Below are 17,596 nucleotides of genomic sequence, written 5' to 3'. Positions count from 1 at the left end.
AATGAGCGAGATTACGCTCTCTGCTCTTAGTGTCCCATAAGGGGAAACAACTTCACCACATTTACCCCATGAAGGCTGGTCAGAATGTTGTACATTTCAATAAGGTCTCCACTCATACACCCAAACTTCAATGTGTACAGGCCCAATCTACTCACTCTCTCAAACTCTCTCCATTGCCACGATCAATTTAGTGAACCTTCTCTAGACTGTATTCCCTTCCAGTTTTTTTCTCATTTGGAATGTACTTCGTTCTATTTCCAATTTTCATTTTTTTATAACTGAACTACAGGGGTTTCAAAGAGCATTATGTATGTTACTGTACTAAAAATTCAGAAGCTTGAATTCACAACTGGAGGTCATGCGTTCAAATCCTACCATACCATTTCAAAAACTGAAATTGATTTTTAAAAATATTTTTAAAAATATTTAAAAGATAAGAAAAAGCTTCTACCAATTGCCAGGTTGTCATAAAAATCCAGCTGTTTCAAAAAGTAATCCAGGGAAGCAAGTGCGCTGTCCTTATCTGGCTCAATCTCTATCGGCTTTACCAGTACTGAATCAGGACTTGTGCAGTGCTAATGATGTAGATAACCTACTGGAGCTGAAGAAGAATACAAGTAAAATAAATTCATATTTTCAAAGTTACAGACCCTACCAAGACAGCATCCTGGGCCTGTGTTTAAATATATAAGAAAAATTTGTGAAAGACCATAACCTTCATTAAAGAAAACATGAAGATATTGCCAGGGTTGGAGGGTTTGATCTATAGGGAGAGGCTGAATAGCTGGATCTATTTTCTTTGGAGTGTTCGAGGTGAAGGGCTGATCTTATAAAAATTAATAAAATCATGAGGGGCATAGATAGGGTGAATAACCAAGATCCTTTTTTGCAGGGAAGGGGAGTCATAGCTGGAGGGCATAGCTTTAAGGTGAGGGGAAAGATTTAAGAGTTCTCAGGAGCAATTTCTGCTTGCAGAGGGTGATACGTGCATGGAATGAGCTGTCAGAGGAAATGGTGGAGGCTGGTACAATTACAAATTTAAAAGGTATCTGGATAGGTACATGAATAGGAGGGGTTTAGAGGGATATGGGCTAAATGCTGGGAAATGGAACTAGATAAATTTAGGATATTTGGTCGGCATGGGCAAGTTGGACTGAAGGGTATGTTTCAGTGCTTTCCAACTCTATGACTGTAAAATCATTGCATCCAATGTATGAATTTAGTTGATTGTTGGAAAAAGGCCACATAAAATGGAATAGCATTTTTCAGTGCTTTATATTTCTATGAATTCCGTTACTGTGTCTTCATAGTCATGCTCCAATATAGAGTCATAGAGCTGTACAGCATAGACCCTTCAGTCCAAATCGTCCATACTGACAAGGTATCCTAAATTAATTACTCTCTAGTTTTGGACTCCCACCCAGGGAAAAGACTTTGGCTATTCAGCCTCTCCCTATAGGTCAAGCCCTCCAACCCTGGCAACATCCTTGTAAATCTTTTCTGAACCTTTTGAAGTTTTATATAGCAGACAGGCCAGAATTGCATGCAGCATTCCAAAAATGACCTAACTAGTGTTCTATGTGGCCAAAGCGAGACCTCCCAACTCCTATACTCAATGCACTGACCAATAAAGGCAAGCATACCAGACTTCGCTATCTTGTCGACTTGGGAATTCACTTTCAAGGAGCTACAAGCCCTGCAGTCCAAGGATACTTTTTTCAGCAACACACCCCAGGGCCTTACAATGAAGTGTGTATGTCCTGCCCTAATTTCCCTTTCCAAAGTGCAGCACTTCACATTTATTTAAATTAAATTCCATCTGCCACTCCTCAGCCCATTGGCCCTTCTAATCAAGGCCTCGTTGTACTCTGAAGTAACCTCCTTCACTGTCCACTGCACCTCCAATTTCGGTGTCATCTGCAAACATACTAACCATACCTCCTAAGTTCACATCAAAATAATTTATGTAAGTGATGAAGAGCAGTGGACCCAGCACCGATCTTGTGGCACAAGCCTCCAGTCTGAAAGGCAGCCATTCATCACTACCTTCTGTCTTCTACCTTTGAGCCAGTTCTGTTTCCAAATGGCTAGTTCTCCCTGTATTCCTTGTAATCTAACCTTGCTGACCAGTCTACCATGCAGAACCTTGTTGAACGCCTTAGTGAAATCCATATAAATCATGCCCACCGCTCTGCCCTCATCAATCCTCTTTGTTAACTGTTCAAAAAAATCAAATTAGTAAGACACAATTTCAGATGCACAAAGCCATCTCGATTATCCCTAATAGTCCTTGGTGGGCGGCACGGTGGCACAGTGGTTAGCACTGCTGCCTCACAGTGGCAGAGACCCAGGTTTAATTCCCGCCTCAGGCGACTGACTGTGTGAAGTTTGCACGTTCTCCCCGTGACTGCGTGGGTTTCCTCCGGGTGCTCCAGTTTCCTCCCACAGTCCAAAGATGTACGGGTCAGCTGAATTGTCCATGCTAAATTGCCCATAGTGTCAAGTAAGAGGTAAATGTAGGGGTATGGGTGGGTTGTGCTTCGGCGGGTCGGTGTAGACTTGTTGGGCTGAAGGGCCTGTTTCCACACTAAGTAATCTAATCTACCCCTTGCCTTTACAAATACATGTAAATCCTGTCCTTCAAGATCCCTTGCAACAACTTGCCCATCACTGATGTCAGGCTCATCTTACCTCCTTTCTTAAATAGTGGCATCACATTAGCCAACCTCCAGTCTTCCGGCGTCTCACCTGTGGCTATCACTGATACTATTATCTCAGCAAGGGTCATGGCAATCACTTCCCTAGCTTCCCACGGAGTTCTAGGATGCATCTGATCAGGTCCTAGGGATTTATCCACCTTTGAGTTTTAAGACTGTCAGCACCATCTCCTCTTTTCAAAATGTCACTATTTCCCCAAATTCTTAATCTTCCATATCTTTGTCCATGAAGCTCTGATGCTAAATACTCATTTAGTATCTTTCCCCATCTCCTGCTGTTCCACAAAGGCAGCCTTGCAGACTTTTAAGAGTCCCTATTGTCTCTCTTGTTACTCTTTTGTCCTTAATATGGATCTAAAGATAGAGTAATTTTTCCAGTGATTCATGTTAAAAGTAGCCTGAAATAGTAAAGACTACTCGGTAGTGCAGCTCACTTGGATCCAATTGTAAAACACTCCTTATTTGGGAATCACAAGACAATTTTCCCCAAGATGCCGAGTTGCCAATCTTACAGTCATGTCACTATAGGAAAGCACCAAGGTGCAACTAAAGAAAAACAGCAAGAGGAGGATTTAATAATATGTAAGGGAAAATAGAATATTTCAAAAGTGTGACTTCTGCTGAGCTGAAACCCTTTGAGACAGCTTAAGATCTGTACATAAAGCCAGTGTGCGTTCAAGTCTTGTAAGTACAGCTGTGCTGCTGTGTAAATATTCGCTGGTGATTGCTGCTAATCCCCAATGATCTCAATAGGTTTTCAGTAAACAGAATCAGAAAGTTAATATCTTTTCCTGAAAGTACAAAATGCGAAATTAAATGACTCTAGGATAGTAGAGAGTAGATAGTAAAGAGCTAAGCTTACCTTTTGTATCCATTAATTTAGTTGAATATGCAGTCAGCATACTAGGTACAATGATGTGGTGATCCTTCAGTTACAAACATCAAGCAGAAGGAAAGGTAATCTTGTTAATATCTATAATACAAAAAAAGTTACTGTGGACTTAATAGTAGTATATGAGCAAATCATTGAACTATTGAATGAGGATGAACAGAATTCCTCTTTTAAACCAATTATCTTCTACTATGGAATCATTCTGTGACCTGGATCAAACCCACATTAGCATTGTAACAAAAAAGAAATTAGATCTATTAACTATTAGTTTGTCTCCTTTGCCCATTTTACATTAAATCTTTTTGTTTATATTTACCCTTTTTCCAGGCTTACTGTGGGTTTGTGCGACCCGGCATAGATCCCAAGAATCTTTCAGCTGTGGCTACAGGGAACTGGGGGTGTGGAGCTTTTGGTGGTGATGCCAGGTTAAAATGTAAGTAAACGTGTTACTCAACTTTAACGAGTGTTACCCAGTTTTATCTGAATATACCCATGTGACAGTGCCATGAAGTAAAGCTTGTTTGGTCATTCATGGGAACTTGCCGACAAAACAATACTGATTGTACTTCAAAAATATCTCTTCGGTTATGGTGTAATTGGGGCAGCATGAAGATCTCAAACAATAATCTATTGATGCAAGTTCTTTGTGAGAGATGATGTTGTAAGCATTCTTTCTCTCATGCAAGAAGTTAACATTTAAAATAACAGAGAGCCATTTGTCTCAATAACATTTGAAACATAATTGCTGTTCTTAAAAAAAAAGTTCATCTATTTTCTTGCTTTCATATGATTTTTCAGGAGTTAATAAATTATGAAGGAGGCTTCACTAAATAATTTCTGAATTCCATTTATTAATCTTATTGGTGAGTTCATCACTGTTTAAATATTCAAACTTTGGATCTGAGCTTAAAGAACAGTTCAACTTCGTCCAAATGTTTTAGCATAACAGGCAGTCTGTTCCTGTAGCAATTCAGAAATTGTTTGGAGAGGTTTTTCATGTTCTCCCTAAATGAATATGAATTAGTATACACATTCTCAGTGTTTTGCACAGATGCATCTGTATATGGCTCTCCAGGTACATCAGTTAACATGGAGAAAATCAGAAAATATCACATCAGACACCAGAACTATAGGCAACTGATGAGCCATATTGCCTGAAAATCGTGATATTGATCAATACTAATTTAAAAATTCATGCAGAGGAAAGCTAACTTTCGATTAATTGACTCTTAGTAAATAACTACAGTAATTTCGCTTTGCTACATGATGCGTTTTTGGATCAAAAGGTCAAGCAAAAGCCAACCCAAAATCAACAAACGCCTGCAATTGTAAAGTAGTTAACGTGGAAAATAGTATTCATTATATGTGGGGTTTGACTGTAGTTGTGTCATTTTAGAGTTCATCACTGGTCCCAAAGGGCTCATTACTACCCCAGGCTTTGCTTAATAATGACTGTTTCTTGGAGAATATTTTCCTCATTTGTGATCCAGATACTAATATTTCTGGATTGAAGGAGCTCTGATATATTAGCTGTTAGGCTATTGTCTTTTTGAAAATTATTTTTGTTAAATCTACAGTTAGTCTGAGCGCTACAAAGTAATACTAAAAGCCAGGTTGAAGATGGTTTCAAAATGCAAAAGAAAAGTATTGTAAATTCACAAAATATTGTTTGGCATTTGAAAGAAATTTGGTTATGTTTAAGTACAGTACTTCAGAGGCTGTGTTTCTGATAGACTAACAAACTGACGTGAATATATTTCAGCCTTATTGCAGCTGATGGCAGCAGCAGAAGCAGGACGAGATGTGGTTTATTTCACCTTTGGAGACCGAGAATTGATGATCGAGATATATGAGATGCACAAATTCCTGGTTGAGAAAGAGCAAACTATTGGTAAGGCAAGCTTTCTACAGAATTGTTAGCATTTACAATCAGAAATAAATTGAATGAAGGCAAAAACAAATAGAATGCTGGAGAAACTGAGCAGGTCAGCACCATCTGTGGAGAGAGAAAAACAGAGTTAATATTTTTGTCCAAATTGATATTTCTTCAGAAATTAAATGACCTTAAGTTTTCTTTCCTTTAAAGGAAAAGATCCATTTCATCCAAAGCATTTAAATTCTGTATAAAGTTAAAAATGCAAAATTTCTGTTAAATGCCATGACTAAATGACAAAAGAGCAGAAATTAGGCCATTCAGCCCATTGAGTCTGCTCCACCATTCAATCATGGCTGATAAGTTTCTCAACCCCAGTTTCCTCCTTTCTCCTCATAACTGTTGATCCCCTTGATAATCTAGAACCTATCTATCTCGGTCTTAAATATACTCAATGGCCTGGCTTCGCAGCATTCTGTGGCAATTCCATAGATTCACCACTCTCTGGTGAAGATATTTCTCCTTATCTCCATTCTAACAGATCTTTCCTTTACTCTAAGGCTGTGCCCTCGGGTCCTAGTCTCTCCTCCCAATGTAACATCTTCCCAACATCCAGTGTGTCGAGACCATTTCAGTATTCTGCACGTTTCAATTACATACCCCCTCATCCTTTTAAACTCCCATCAAGTAAACCCAGAGTCCTCAAACGTTCCTCATAAATTAAGCTTTTCATTCTTGGGACCATTCTCATGAACCTCCTCTGAACACAGTCCAAGGTCAGTACATCCTTCCTGAGATATGGAGCTTCAAAACTGCACACAATACTCCAAAAGTGGTCTGATCAGTGCCTTTTAGAGCCTCAGACGTACTTCCCTGATTTTATATTCAAGCCATCTCAAAGTAAATGCCATTGTTGCATTTGTCTTCCTACTTACTGAGTCAACCTGCAAGTTTACCTTGAGAGAATCCTGGACTAAAACTACCAAGTGCATGACCTCATACTTTCCCACGTTGTACTCCCATCTGCTACTTCCTTGCCCACTCTCATAACCTGTTAAATTTCTTCTGCAGCTTTCCCACTTCCTGAATACCACTACTTAATACTACCTACCTTTGTGTCATCTGCAAACTCAGCCAGAATGCCCTCAACCCCTTCATCTAGATCATTAATGTATACAGAGAAAAGTTGTGTCCCAACACACAGCCTTGCGGAATACCACTTGTCACTGGCTGCCATCCTGAGAAGGACTTTCTTTTATTTTTTTTTAGAGTGGAAACAGGCCCTTCAGCCCAACAAGTCTACACCGACCCACCGAAGCGCAACCCACCCAGACCCATTTCCCTACATTTTACCCCTTCACCTAACACTACGGGCAATTTAGCGTGGCCAATTCACCTAACCTGCACGTTTTTGGACTATGGGAGGAAACCGGAGCACCCGGAGGAAACCTACACAGACATGGGAGAATGTGCAAACTCCACACAGTCAGTCGCCTGAGGCAGGAATTGAACCCGTGTCTCTGGTGCTGTGAGGCAGCAGTGCGAACACTGCCACCGTTTTATCCCCACTCTCAGCTTTCTGCCAGACAGCCAAGTATCTATCCATGCTAGCACCTTGCCTCTGGCACCATTGGCCCTTATCTGAACTCTGTTGCTTCCTGTGAGGCACCTTGTCAAAGACCTTCTTGAAATCCACATAGATAACATCCACTGGCTGTCCTTGGTCTAACCTGCTTGTTACTTCCTCAAAGAATTCTAATAGTTTTGTCAGGCATAACCTCCACTTGATGAAACCATGCTGACTTTGCCGTATTTTATCATATACTTTTTCAAATATTCATCAATCTAATCCTTCACAATGGATTCCAAGCTCTTACCCATGACCGAGGTCAGGCTAATCAGTCTTTTGACTTTTATTCTTATGTCATGTTAGCAATTTTCCAGTCCTCTGGGACCCTCCCTGATTCTAGCGATTTCTGAAAGATCGCCACTAATGCCTCCAACTATCTGTTCACCTATCTCCCTTAGAACTCTGAGGTGTTGTCCATCTGGTCCAGGTGATTTATCTACCTTTAGATCATTCAGTCTTTCTAGCACCTTCTCCTTGGTGATGGCCACCATTCTCATTTCTGCCCCCTCACTCTCTTGAATTTCTGGGATATTACTCGTGTCTTACGCTGTAAAGACTGATGCAAAGTAATTATTCAGTTCCTCGGCCATTTCCTTGTTCTGCACTACTACATCTCCTGTGCCAGTTTCCAGTGGCTCACTGGCCATTTTTGACTCTCCTTTGCCCTTTTATATATCTAAATTTATATATTGTGGCGGCACGGTGGCTCAATGGTTAGCACAGCTGCCTCACAGCACCAGGGTCCCAGGTTCTAGTCTCGGGTGACTCTGTCTGTGTGGAGTTTGCACATTCTCCCCGTGTCTGTGTGGGTTTCCTCTGGGTTCTCCGGTTTCCTCCCACGGTCCAAAGATGTGCAGGTCAGGTGAATTGGCCATGCTAAATTGTCCATAGTGTTAGGTGCATTAGTCAGAGGGGAATGGGTTACTCTTTGGAGGGTCAGTTTGGACTTGTTGGGCTGAAGGGCCTGTTTCCACACTGTAGGGAATCTGATCTAAAGAAACTCTTATAGTCTTTCCTTTTATATTACTGGCTAGCTTACTTTCAAATTTAATCTTCTCCCTTTTTTGTTGTCCTCTGATCTTTGTGAGCTTCCCAATACTCTGATTTCCAACTGCCCTTTGCCACATTATATGCTTTCTCTTTACATTTGTGCTATCCCTGACTTACCGAATCAGCGATGGTTGCCTCATCCTTCCGTACTATGCTTCTTTTTCCTTGGGGTGAATCTCTGATGTGTCTCTGAATTACTCCCAGAAACTACTGCCATTGCAGTTCAACTGTCTTTCCTGCTAGGTTCATCTCCCAGTCAATTCTACCCAGCTCCTCCCTCATGTCTCTGTAGTTATCTTTATTCAACTGTAATACCGTTACCTCTGATTGTGTCTTCTCCCTCTCAAGTTGCAGAGTAAATTCAATCGTATTATGATCACTGCCTCCTAAGGGTTCCTTCACCTTAAGCTCCCTTGTCAAGTCTGCTTCATTGCACAACAATAAATCCAGTATTGCCTGTTCCCTAATGCTCTTCATCATAAGCTCCTCCAAAAAGCCATCTCATAGACATTCCACAAATTCCTTTTCTTGCAATCCATTACCAACCTGATTTTCCCAGTCCACATGCATATAGAAATCACCCATGACACAACCCAATCAATCCATTGTGGCTCTTTATTTGGACTGTTGCATATTGAGTATAATTTTTGAGCACTTCAGAATTCAGAATAAATTCTGATAATGTGTACGTTTGCTCCCCAAATCTTAAAATGAAGCATTGACCTGTACATTTTTTCTTTTCAGGCAATATCTACAAGCTTTTGGAACGATATTACAACGAAGAATGCCGATCCTGTCCTTTTTCGAAACCACACAATAAACTCTACAACTTCATTTATGATTCTGTAGCCTTATACACAGATTCAACAGATGAAGATGATGAATGATGGCTTTTCAAGGTCCCGTTAAAGACTTTCCTTTGAAGTAATGAGGAGACTGAGTTTTTTAGCTCAATATCAAAATTCAGCTTGCAAGAGATCCTGAGCTGATAGGTCCATTCTTCAGTAAAAGTCATCCCAAAGCATTGTCCATTATTCAGACAGAATCACTTCTGAAAAATTTTTGATAGGAGTGTTTGCTTGTGCTAGAAATCAAGCCTAAATTGGTTCAAATTGAAGTTTCAGGTATAAAAACCATTTTGGGCAAAGGACTGACAAGAAATATATATTCACTCTATATATAAAATACATATCCTCCATACTTTATGCAATCATAATAGAAGGGCAATTGCCAATATAAATCTGTCTTTCTTCATGTAATTATTGCAGTTATTTAGAAGAATTAAACCAATGTTATTTTCTGATTTTTGAGTAATCTCTGTTTAACAGAATCCAATCAACGTTGAAACCCCAGCATGCTCTGAGCATGGTTTTATTAATGTGTTATCAATGAAAATTAAAGACTTTTAATTTAGAGGAGCAAATAAAACCTTTAGCTTATGATAGAAGGGAAAACAATTATGTTTTAATTTTGTTTTTAAAATTACTTAAGGACTTGAAATTATTTTATTTGTGGTTCTTGATACCTACAAAAAGTAGGCTGTTGGTTGAATAGTTCCTATCATTAATATATATGAGGGGAATTCTTTACTAACACGTAAAGAAGTTTTTTTTTGACTGTCTTAATAAAAGATTGGTGTTGAGTACAAAGCTTAATGAAGTTCTTTTTGATGGTTGTCCTTTGGATTGAATCTTCTGATTGATCATAAAGCCAAAAGTAAATAGAATGAAAACTGCTGATGACCCACAGACTAGAAATGAGACGTGTTACAGTGCCCTTAAAACATAATTGGAAAAGGCTCGTAATCATTCCCTATCTGGTGCATTGTGAATTCAGTAGAGTTCAGGTAGCAAATCCTAGAAAGTTCTGTCAACCACATTAAAAAAATCCTTTAGGAACTGTCTGATTAACTGATTCAAAAATCTGGGAAACATGATTGACTAGCTAGAACATTTATTAATGTATCATAAGAAAATGTATTTCAAAACATCACAGCACCATAAGACATAAATGATCTTACAATTATACAGTGAAAGAAAACAGTATTTTCGGGTAAATACAGACCAGCTGAAATATTTCTGATGTGATACAGAAACCTTAAAATGTTCTGAAGCAATAGAGTTTAAAATTACGCCATTTTGTTTCCAGGGTTTTAGATTTCTCTACAGAAAATAATATTTATGATTACAATTTGGCATTCAATTAATTCAGTTTCAGGCTTTCACCAAACTTTTTTTTTATATTCAGCTTAATGTACAACCATTTTGGCTATTTCCCGCTCAATCCATCTATACAGTACAATGAAACATAGCTTGTTGTAAGAGTGTTGGGATAACGATTTCAGCTACTGCATTGCTCTCCAATAATATTGCATTTTCAATGGTTAAATGAAAAGTTACCTGTCAGTTTCAGTTGGCGAAGGTAAAATGTTATTTTAGCATAATAAATTTTCACAACTTTGCGTCAATACTATTCTCAGTTACAGAGCACCTTAATCAGACTGATTGTGGTGCTGAGTACCTCTAATGTGTCATCGATGCATTCTACATATTCTCTATAATAAAACTTACCTTCAATGTCAAAAATTTCTTCAAGGCTGAAACCATTTCCATCAATAAAGTTTCTAATGTTATAACAACGGCAAGCATTCCTACCTGTTCTCAGCTAATGTTAAACTGGTTAATAGGTATAAGGACCTTTTGTTAAAAATATTTCCAATTACAATTTAATTGACCATTGACAAAAAAGCAATTTGCCAAGCAAATACTGGGACAGCATCACTCCATGCTGGATGCAGTAATGGGGAACAAAGAAATGGCAAAGGAACTTACTAGCTACTTTGCATCTGTTTTCACAGTAGAAGACACTAGCACCATAACAGAACTTAGAAAGTTGGGCGGGCAGAGGTGAGTGTAGTGCCTATTGCTAAGGAGAAGGTGCTGGGGAAGCTGAAAGGTCTAAAGGTGGAGAAATCACCTGGACCAGATGGTCTACACCCCAGAGCTCTAAAGGCGATAACTGAGGAGATTGTAGAGGCATTGATGATGAAGTCAGGGAGGATTCCAGAGGACTGGAAAATGGCTAATGTATCACTTTCGTTTAAGAAGGAAGGAGGCAGGTAAAGTATAGGCCAGTTAGCCTGACTTTGGTTGTTGGTAAGATTTTAGAGTCCGTGGTTAAGGATGAGATTGCAGTGCACTTGGAAGTGCAGAATTTCTTTAAGGGGTGGTCATGCCTGACAAATCTATTGGAATTCTTTGAGATGATATGAGCAAGTTCAACAAAGGAGAGCCAGTGGATGTGATCCACTTGGATTTCCAGAAGGCCTTTGACAGGATGCTATTAAATAAGCTAAGAGCCCATAGTGTTAGGGGCAAATACTGGCATGGATAGAGGATTGGCAGACAGGCGGAGAGTAGGGATAAAGGTGCCTTTTTCAGGATGGTAGCCAGTGACCAGTGGAGTTCTAAAGGTGTCAGTGTTGGGACCACAACTATTCAAGTTATACATTAATGATCTGGATGAAGAAATGGAGGGCATTATTATTAAGTTTACAGAAGACACAAAGACAGGTGGGGGAACAGGCAGTGATAAGAAAGCGGGAAGGCTGCAGGAGGACTTGTCCAGGCTAGGAGAGTGGGCAAAAAAGTGGCAGGTGGAACACCATGTCGCAAAGTGTGAGGTAATGTATCTTAGGAACACTAGACGCACAGACTGTTGTCTCAACTGGGAAAGGCTTTGGAAATCTGAAACACAGAGGAACCTGTGAGTCCAAGTTCAGGATTCTTTTGAGGTTAACATGCAGGTTCAGTTGACGGTTAGGAAAGCAAATGCAACTTAGAATTCATTTCAAGAGGGTTAGAATACGAGAGCAGAGATGTACTGCTGAGGCTGTATATGAGGCTCTGGTCAGATCACATTTGGAATAATGTGAGCAGTTTTAGGCCTTGTATCTAAGCAAAGATGTGCTGCCATTGGAGGGATACAGAGGAGGTTCTCAACAATGATCTTGGGGATGAAGAGCTTGTTGTATAAGGAGCAGTGGAGGACTATAGGTTTTTACTCTATGCATTTCAGAAGAATGAGGGAGCATCTGATTGAAACCTAGAATGCTGAAAGCTATGAATAAAGTGGATGTGGAGAAGATGTTCCATTATTAGGAGACACTGGAATCTGGGGAGACACTGGAATCTGGGGACACACCCTCAGTGAAGGGACGGCTCTTTAGAATGGAGAAGGGAGGAACTTCTTCACCCAGAGGGTGGTTTACCTGGAACCCACTGCTGCAGAGGGCCAAATAATTGAGTGTATTTAAGACAGAGCTAAATGAGTTCTTGATTGGTAAGCAGATCAACAGTTCTGGGGAGAAGGGAGGAGCACGGGGTTGAGAAATACATCAGCCATGATTGAATAGCAGAGTAGATTCGGTGGACAGGCTGGCCTAACTGAGATCCTATGTCTTGTGGTCTTACGTGAAAGCAAAATACTGTGGATGTTAGAAGTCTGAAATGAAAACAGAAAATGCCAGAAATACTTAGGCTTAGCAGTATCTGTGGAGTACAAACTGGATAAGTTTTCAAGTTATGACCGTTCATCAGAACAGAGTCACAACCTGAAAAGTTAATTGTTTATTTTTCCACAAATCCAGTGTGATCTGTTGAGAATTTCAAGTATTTTTTATAATGTATCTCACCTAAGTGTTGCCTCATATTACTTTAGATAGAAGCTGCCATAACTGTCAAACTAATATGAATACTTGCAACTTGTGGGGTTTTTATTAATTGGAAAAAATGATTTTGTCTTTAATTATCTGCAGAAACTGGGGTTTTATTAAATTTCAAGTATAAGCAGTCATTTTCAAAATGTTAATGTCATGAGTCTTGCTAACATTGTAAACTGACAAACTTTCATGGTAATTACTCATCCATTTTGCATTGAATCATGTTTCACTTGTCTGAATTTTATATGACCTTAGATGAAAACTGCTTTGTAAAGCACTGGCATCTCCCGCCAAACAACCTTCCCAACCCCCAACACGAAAATTAAGAATAAAGAATCGTGAGTTGTGACAATTGAATCAAGCACATTGACTTGCTGTTGTCTAATAAATGACGAGGCATTTCTTGTGCTTATATTTTGCAATCAACCCAGTTGTGTTGATCTTCATGATATGAATCAGTTTTATAAATATATATATATATATATTTCACAAGCTTGATGTTTTAAAAGTTGCCTAATTAGCCTGCAGATTTTGCCTTTGTTGATATTCAACTGACCGGAGTGGAAAAAACACTTTTCAAAGTAAGTACAGTTTGTCTGTTTTACCATGTGTGCCCAAATTGGAAACTGTCTCTAATGCATGGGTTGTACTGAAAACTGACCTTTTTTGTCTGCAGTGTTAGTTATACGTTTTGTGTCCTGCATAAATAGGCAAAATCTGCAGCTCAAAAAATTGTTTTTCTTCTCTAATTGCTTCATTTCTATTCTTGCCTAGTAACTGGAGAAAACGCTTGAAAGGCTCGATTATATGGATGCATTCAAATCTTCCCACAGAGCTAAATAAACACAACTCTTTAAAGTTAACTGACATCAAAAGAATAGTCCATAAATTATGTTCAGAGTGCGGCAGCGTGAGGTCAATAATGAAAGCTCAATAGGACAGCCCCATGCTTGCTTGTGACCTTTTGAGAAGGCAACCTGCCATAGTAAATCTGGTAAATTACATGCCAAATCACACTCCATTTCTTCATTCATATTTTATCAAAGTAATTTTATGTTTGGCTCTTGGACATTGAAGGTAATTGCTTTCTTAAAATAAAATAAAATGGGGTCTATGTTGCCAATACATTCATTTCTTAAGCAGTGTTTTGCTGAGGTCCTCCATATCCCGTTTTTATGTAGCGAGTACCATTCATCACACTAACTCAGTCCATTACAGTATTGACCTGTTTATAAATGTTTAATCTATGATCTATGTTAAATTGAACATGCATCCCATTTCTAGATTACACTCTGCCTTCTTAATCACTTTTCTGTGTGCAAACCGTAAGTCTAGCATTTTTCAGAGGTAATTCCACCTGAAGTAGTCAGAAATTACCCTTAGCCATCTCTTTTAAAAAAAAATGAAATGGTACAACTGAGTCCAAATGCATTTGTCTTTGTATCATTTTGAATTCGAATTCAAACGTAAGACATTGTAATCAAATTTCTGAAGTTTCTTTGAATAATTTTGTGATTTGCCATTTTGTAGAATGTGAGCATTACTGGAAAAAGGCACAAAATGTATCATTTATCAGCCATATTCAATTTTATGATCATTAACCATGAGAATGTGTTCCTTACATCAGACAGAAATGAACTTCTAACTTTTCTCGACCAACTGGAAAGATCTCTAGCAATTTAAATAGGTTGAACAATGGCTTTGCTATAGGAAATACTGAGCTGAAGTAAATGCTGCAAAAATATGAAACTTCCAGTTGTACTTTTCACAAAGCACCTCCTGATGAGTATTTAATCTGTTAGCTAAACAATCACATAAAACAAATCACACGTACACTTGCCAATGACAACTCATATCTGATTAGCCAGGTGTTCCATGTCCCATATCCATTGAAGGAGGGACTGTGGAGTAGATTGAGAATTTCCCACACCTCAGCAGTCACTACGCCACTGCTGATGGAGAAGTCCAATATTAGATTAATTGTTCCAGCTCCGTTTTCTATAACCTATAGCAACAGATATTTAAGAACTAAGGTCTCTGCAAGTCAGCGAATGCCCCAGTGTACAGAACAGTTGTGATCACCGCACTCGCAGTGATGTTTCAACTGTGTATCAGTAATAAGAGAGCACTGAAGAAATTCCATCAACAATTTCTCCTTTGCACTTTCCAAATTTAATGGCAGTTCTGCCAAAGCAAATAGTATTAAAAAGCAAAGAGCTGTGAATGTTGAAGATCTGAAACAAAAACAAAAACTAAGCAAGTCAGGCAGCATCTGGGGAGAGAAGGAGTTAACATCTGCTGACTCTTCAGAACTGATAGCCCTGAGGAAAATGTGGTGAAGATGGGATGGAGGGGAGAAGTGTGGGGGCAAATAAGGTGAGCAGGTAGGTGGAGATGGAGCAGAGAAACAGATGACAAAGATGGGAGGAGTAGCATATGGGCACTTTAGGTTCAACAATGTTCTGCCCATACATCGCCAGATCTGGGGACACAGAATTTGTTTGCCCAGCCATATAAAATTTCTGACCCTGTCATCCTTAAATCAAGGAGCAACTAATGACAACAGCGCAGAAGTAAATCTGATGGGCAATTGACAAATAGGGCTTGCATTTATGTAGTGATTTCTCTCTCGAAATCGCCTCACCACTTCAGGGTTATTTTGAAGCGCATAAATGTTGTGTGAGTGCTGCCAGTGAATTGACAGCAAAGTCTAAAACGAGCACTTCAATCAAGATTTTCATTAGCCCAAGAGGCAGGTGCTTTATAAAAATGGACATTTGATAACAATCAGAGTCTGGCCCCTTGTGCAAAATGTTTTTTAAGAAGTACTTCTGTGTGGAATGCATCTATTTTTAAGTTGTCCTTTTCATAACCAGGACTGACAAATTCTAATGCATTCTGCAGTATGAATGTTTATCTGCTATGCACATGTATTGTCCAGGAAATTATCAATTTATGCACAAAGAGAAATGAAAATATGGGACAGGCACATCGTGAATTAGCTGCCTGCCTGTCAGCTTGATGTTGACGTGGATAACATTTGGCAATACAGATACTGACTGCTGACTTGTGCATGTGAGAAGTGTGTTTCAAAAGAGGCATCAAAAAATAATCAACTAACTGGTGCATGGAAAAGTACAACAGATAAAATCTCTTGGTCTCTGCCCATGGGCTCTTCACTCTTTGTGTTTTACAAAACAAACCCATCTGACATATTCCATAATATTGATGGAACTCAGAAGTTTTCAGAATTGATAAGGTTATTGATTCCACATCCTTTTGTACATGTCAGTTTAATTCCAAGTTAACACTCTTAGCTCTCAGTCAGGAAAATCATGCTTCAAAGGCTTACTCCAAGGATTTAAGTGAATTGGGCTCTATTTTGCTGTTAAGGGGAAACTAGTAGAGTTTACCACTGACATCGAAGGTCTATATAAACTCTAGGTGTCCAGTAACAAGCAGATAAACAATCATATTGCAATACGCTCACAGGCAGCAAACCAGAAAGTTAAAAACACTTTGCTGTTAACATGAAGCAAAACAGAAATTGCTGAATAAATTCAGTAGGTCTGGCAGCATTGGTGGAGAGAAATCAGAATTAACATTTCAGATAGAGAGACCCTTCCTCAGAACCTATTAACTAATTACATCTTCAGATATTAAAGTAAAGAATTTGTTGGAGTCAAAAGCTAGAATATCATAAATATGTTTAAAATTGTGCTTTTTTTATCATAATGGAATAAATTAATATTCCATAAACATAAAATTTGACTTTCAGGAACAATGAGAGTGTTTAAAAGAAAAACTGGTGTTAGTTTGCTTTAAAAACCCAATAACATTTAATTTCACAGGGTTCCCTTTTAGAACATTTTTTTATAAAACTGAGCTGAGAGCATAAAGGGAGCGTTCTTGTCAATTCACGAACCACTTAAACATTACAGGCTAAGGGAATTTACCAGTGCACCCTCTGGAAAAGCCTAGAATAACTACTGCATCTTCTCGATTTCTGTTATTCTGTGCATGTGCCAACTCCAGGAATTCTGTCAATTTCAGTCGGATAATTGTTAACATTCACTGTCATTACAATAAAATCTGTGTCAGGATCTGGAATGTTGAATACAATAGTGATGGCGTGCTGCATTGTCTGAAGTGTTCTGGCCTTCAAATATTTAACAGAATAGCTGGTACGGGGGTCTAAAAGATCAGACACTGTTTGAGAAGGAACAGAGAATTTCCATGAGTGTGCTGTCTCATACATAATACTATTAAAATAATTAAACGGTCATTTATCTCATTGTGTGACATAAATAGCATCATGTTTACCCACACAGCAGGGGCAGCTACATTTCAAAGGTACTTAATTAGATGCAAAGTGCTTCGAGGCATTAAGAAGATGGAAGAATGTTTTATATATACTATTTCAATCTAGAAACCCAAAGTTGTGCAAAAAATTCCATTCTTATGTTTTTACAGATAAAGTGTATGTTTCATTTAAGTACAACATAACCACTTCAATTGAAGATGTAGTGACAGATCTAAATAGATTCATTTTCAATCACATAATTCACCCTGTGCAATTAATATTTAAGGATATTGCTCAATATTCCTTTATTTGTAAATGCGAATGAAAAGCCTGTTGGAGAGGTATTGATTTCTGGGAGAAAAATCACCTTTGAACATTGAACTGGAATCAACATTGTATCAGGCAGAATGG

The 17,596-nt window shown here is 38.7% G+C and overlaps 1 protein-coding gene across 1 annotated transcript in view; it reads left to right on the top strand.

The window, feature by feature from the left end:
• The window catches only part of parga (poly (ADP-ribose) glycohydrolase a), a 215,302-nt gene extending 205,490 nt beyond the window's left edge, over positions 1-9,812 (top strand). Inside the window, exons 16-18 of the mRNA XM_060854133.1 lie at positions 3,937-4,042; positions 5,372-5,500; positions 8,907-9,812. Coding sequence (XP_060710116.1) covers positions 3,937-4,042; positions 5,372-5,500; positions 8,907-9,049 — 378 coding nt within the window. The 3' untranslated portion in view covers positions 9,050-9,812. The remainder of the gene's footprint in view (positions 1-3,936; positions 4,043-5,371; positions 5,501-8,906) is intronic.
• The last annotated feature ends 7,784 nt before the right edge of the window (positions 9,813-17,596 follow it).

This window comes from Hemiscyllium ocellatum, chromosome 43 (assembly GCF_020745735.1).
Source record: "Hemiscyllium ocellatum isolate sHemOce1 chromosome 43, sHemOce1.pat.X.cur, whole genome shotgun sequence".
NCBI lineage: Eukaryota > Metazoa > Chordata > Chondrichthyes > Orectolobiformes > Hemiscylliidae > Hemiscyllium > Hemiscyllium ocellatum.
This window is presented reverse-complemented; position numbering and strand designations above follow the sequence as displayed.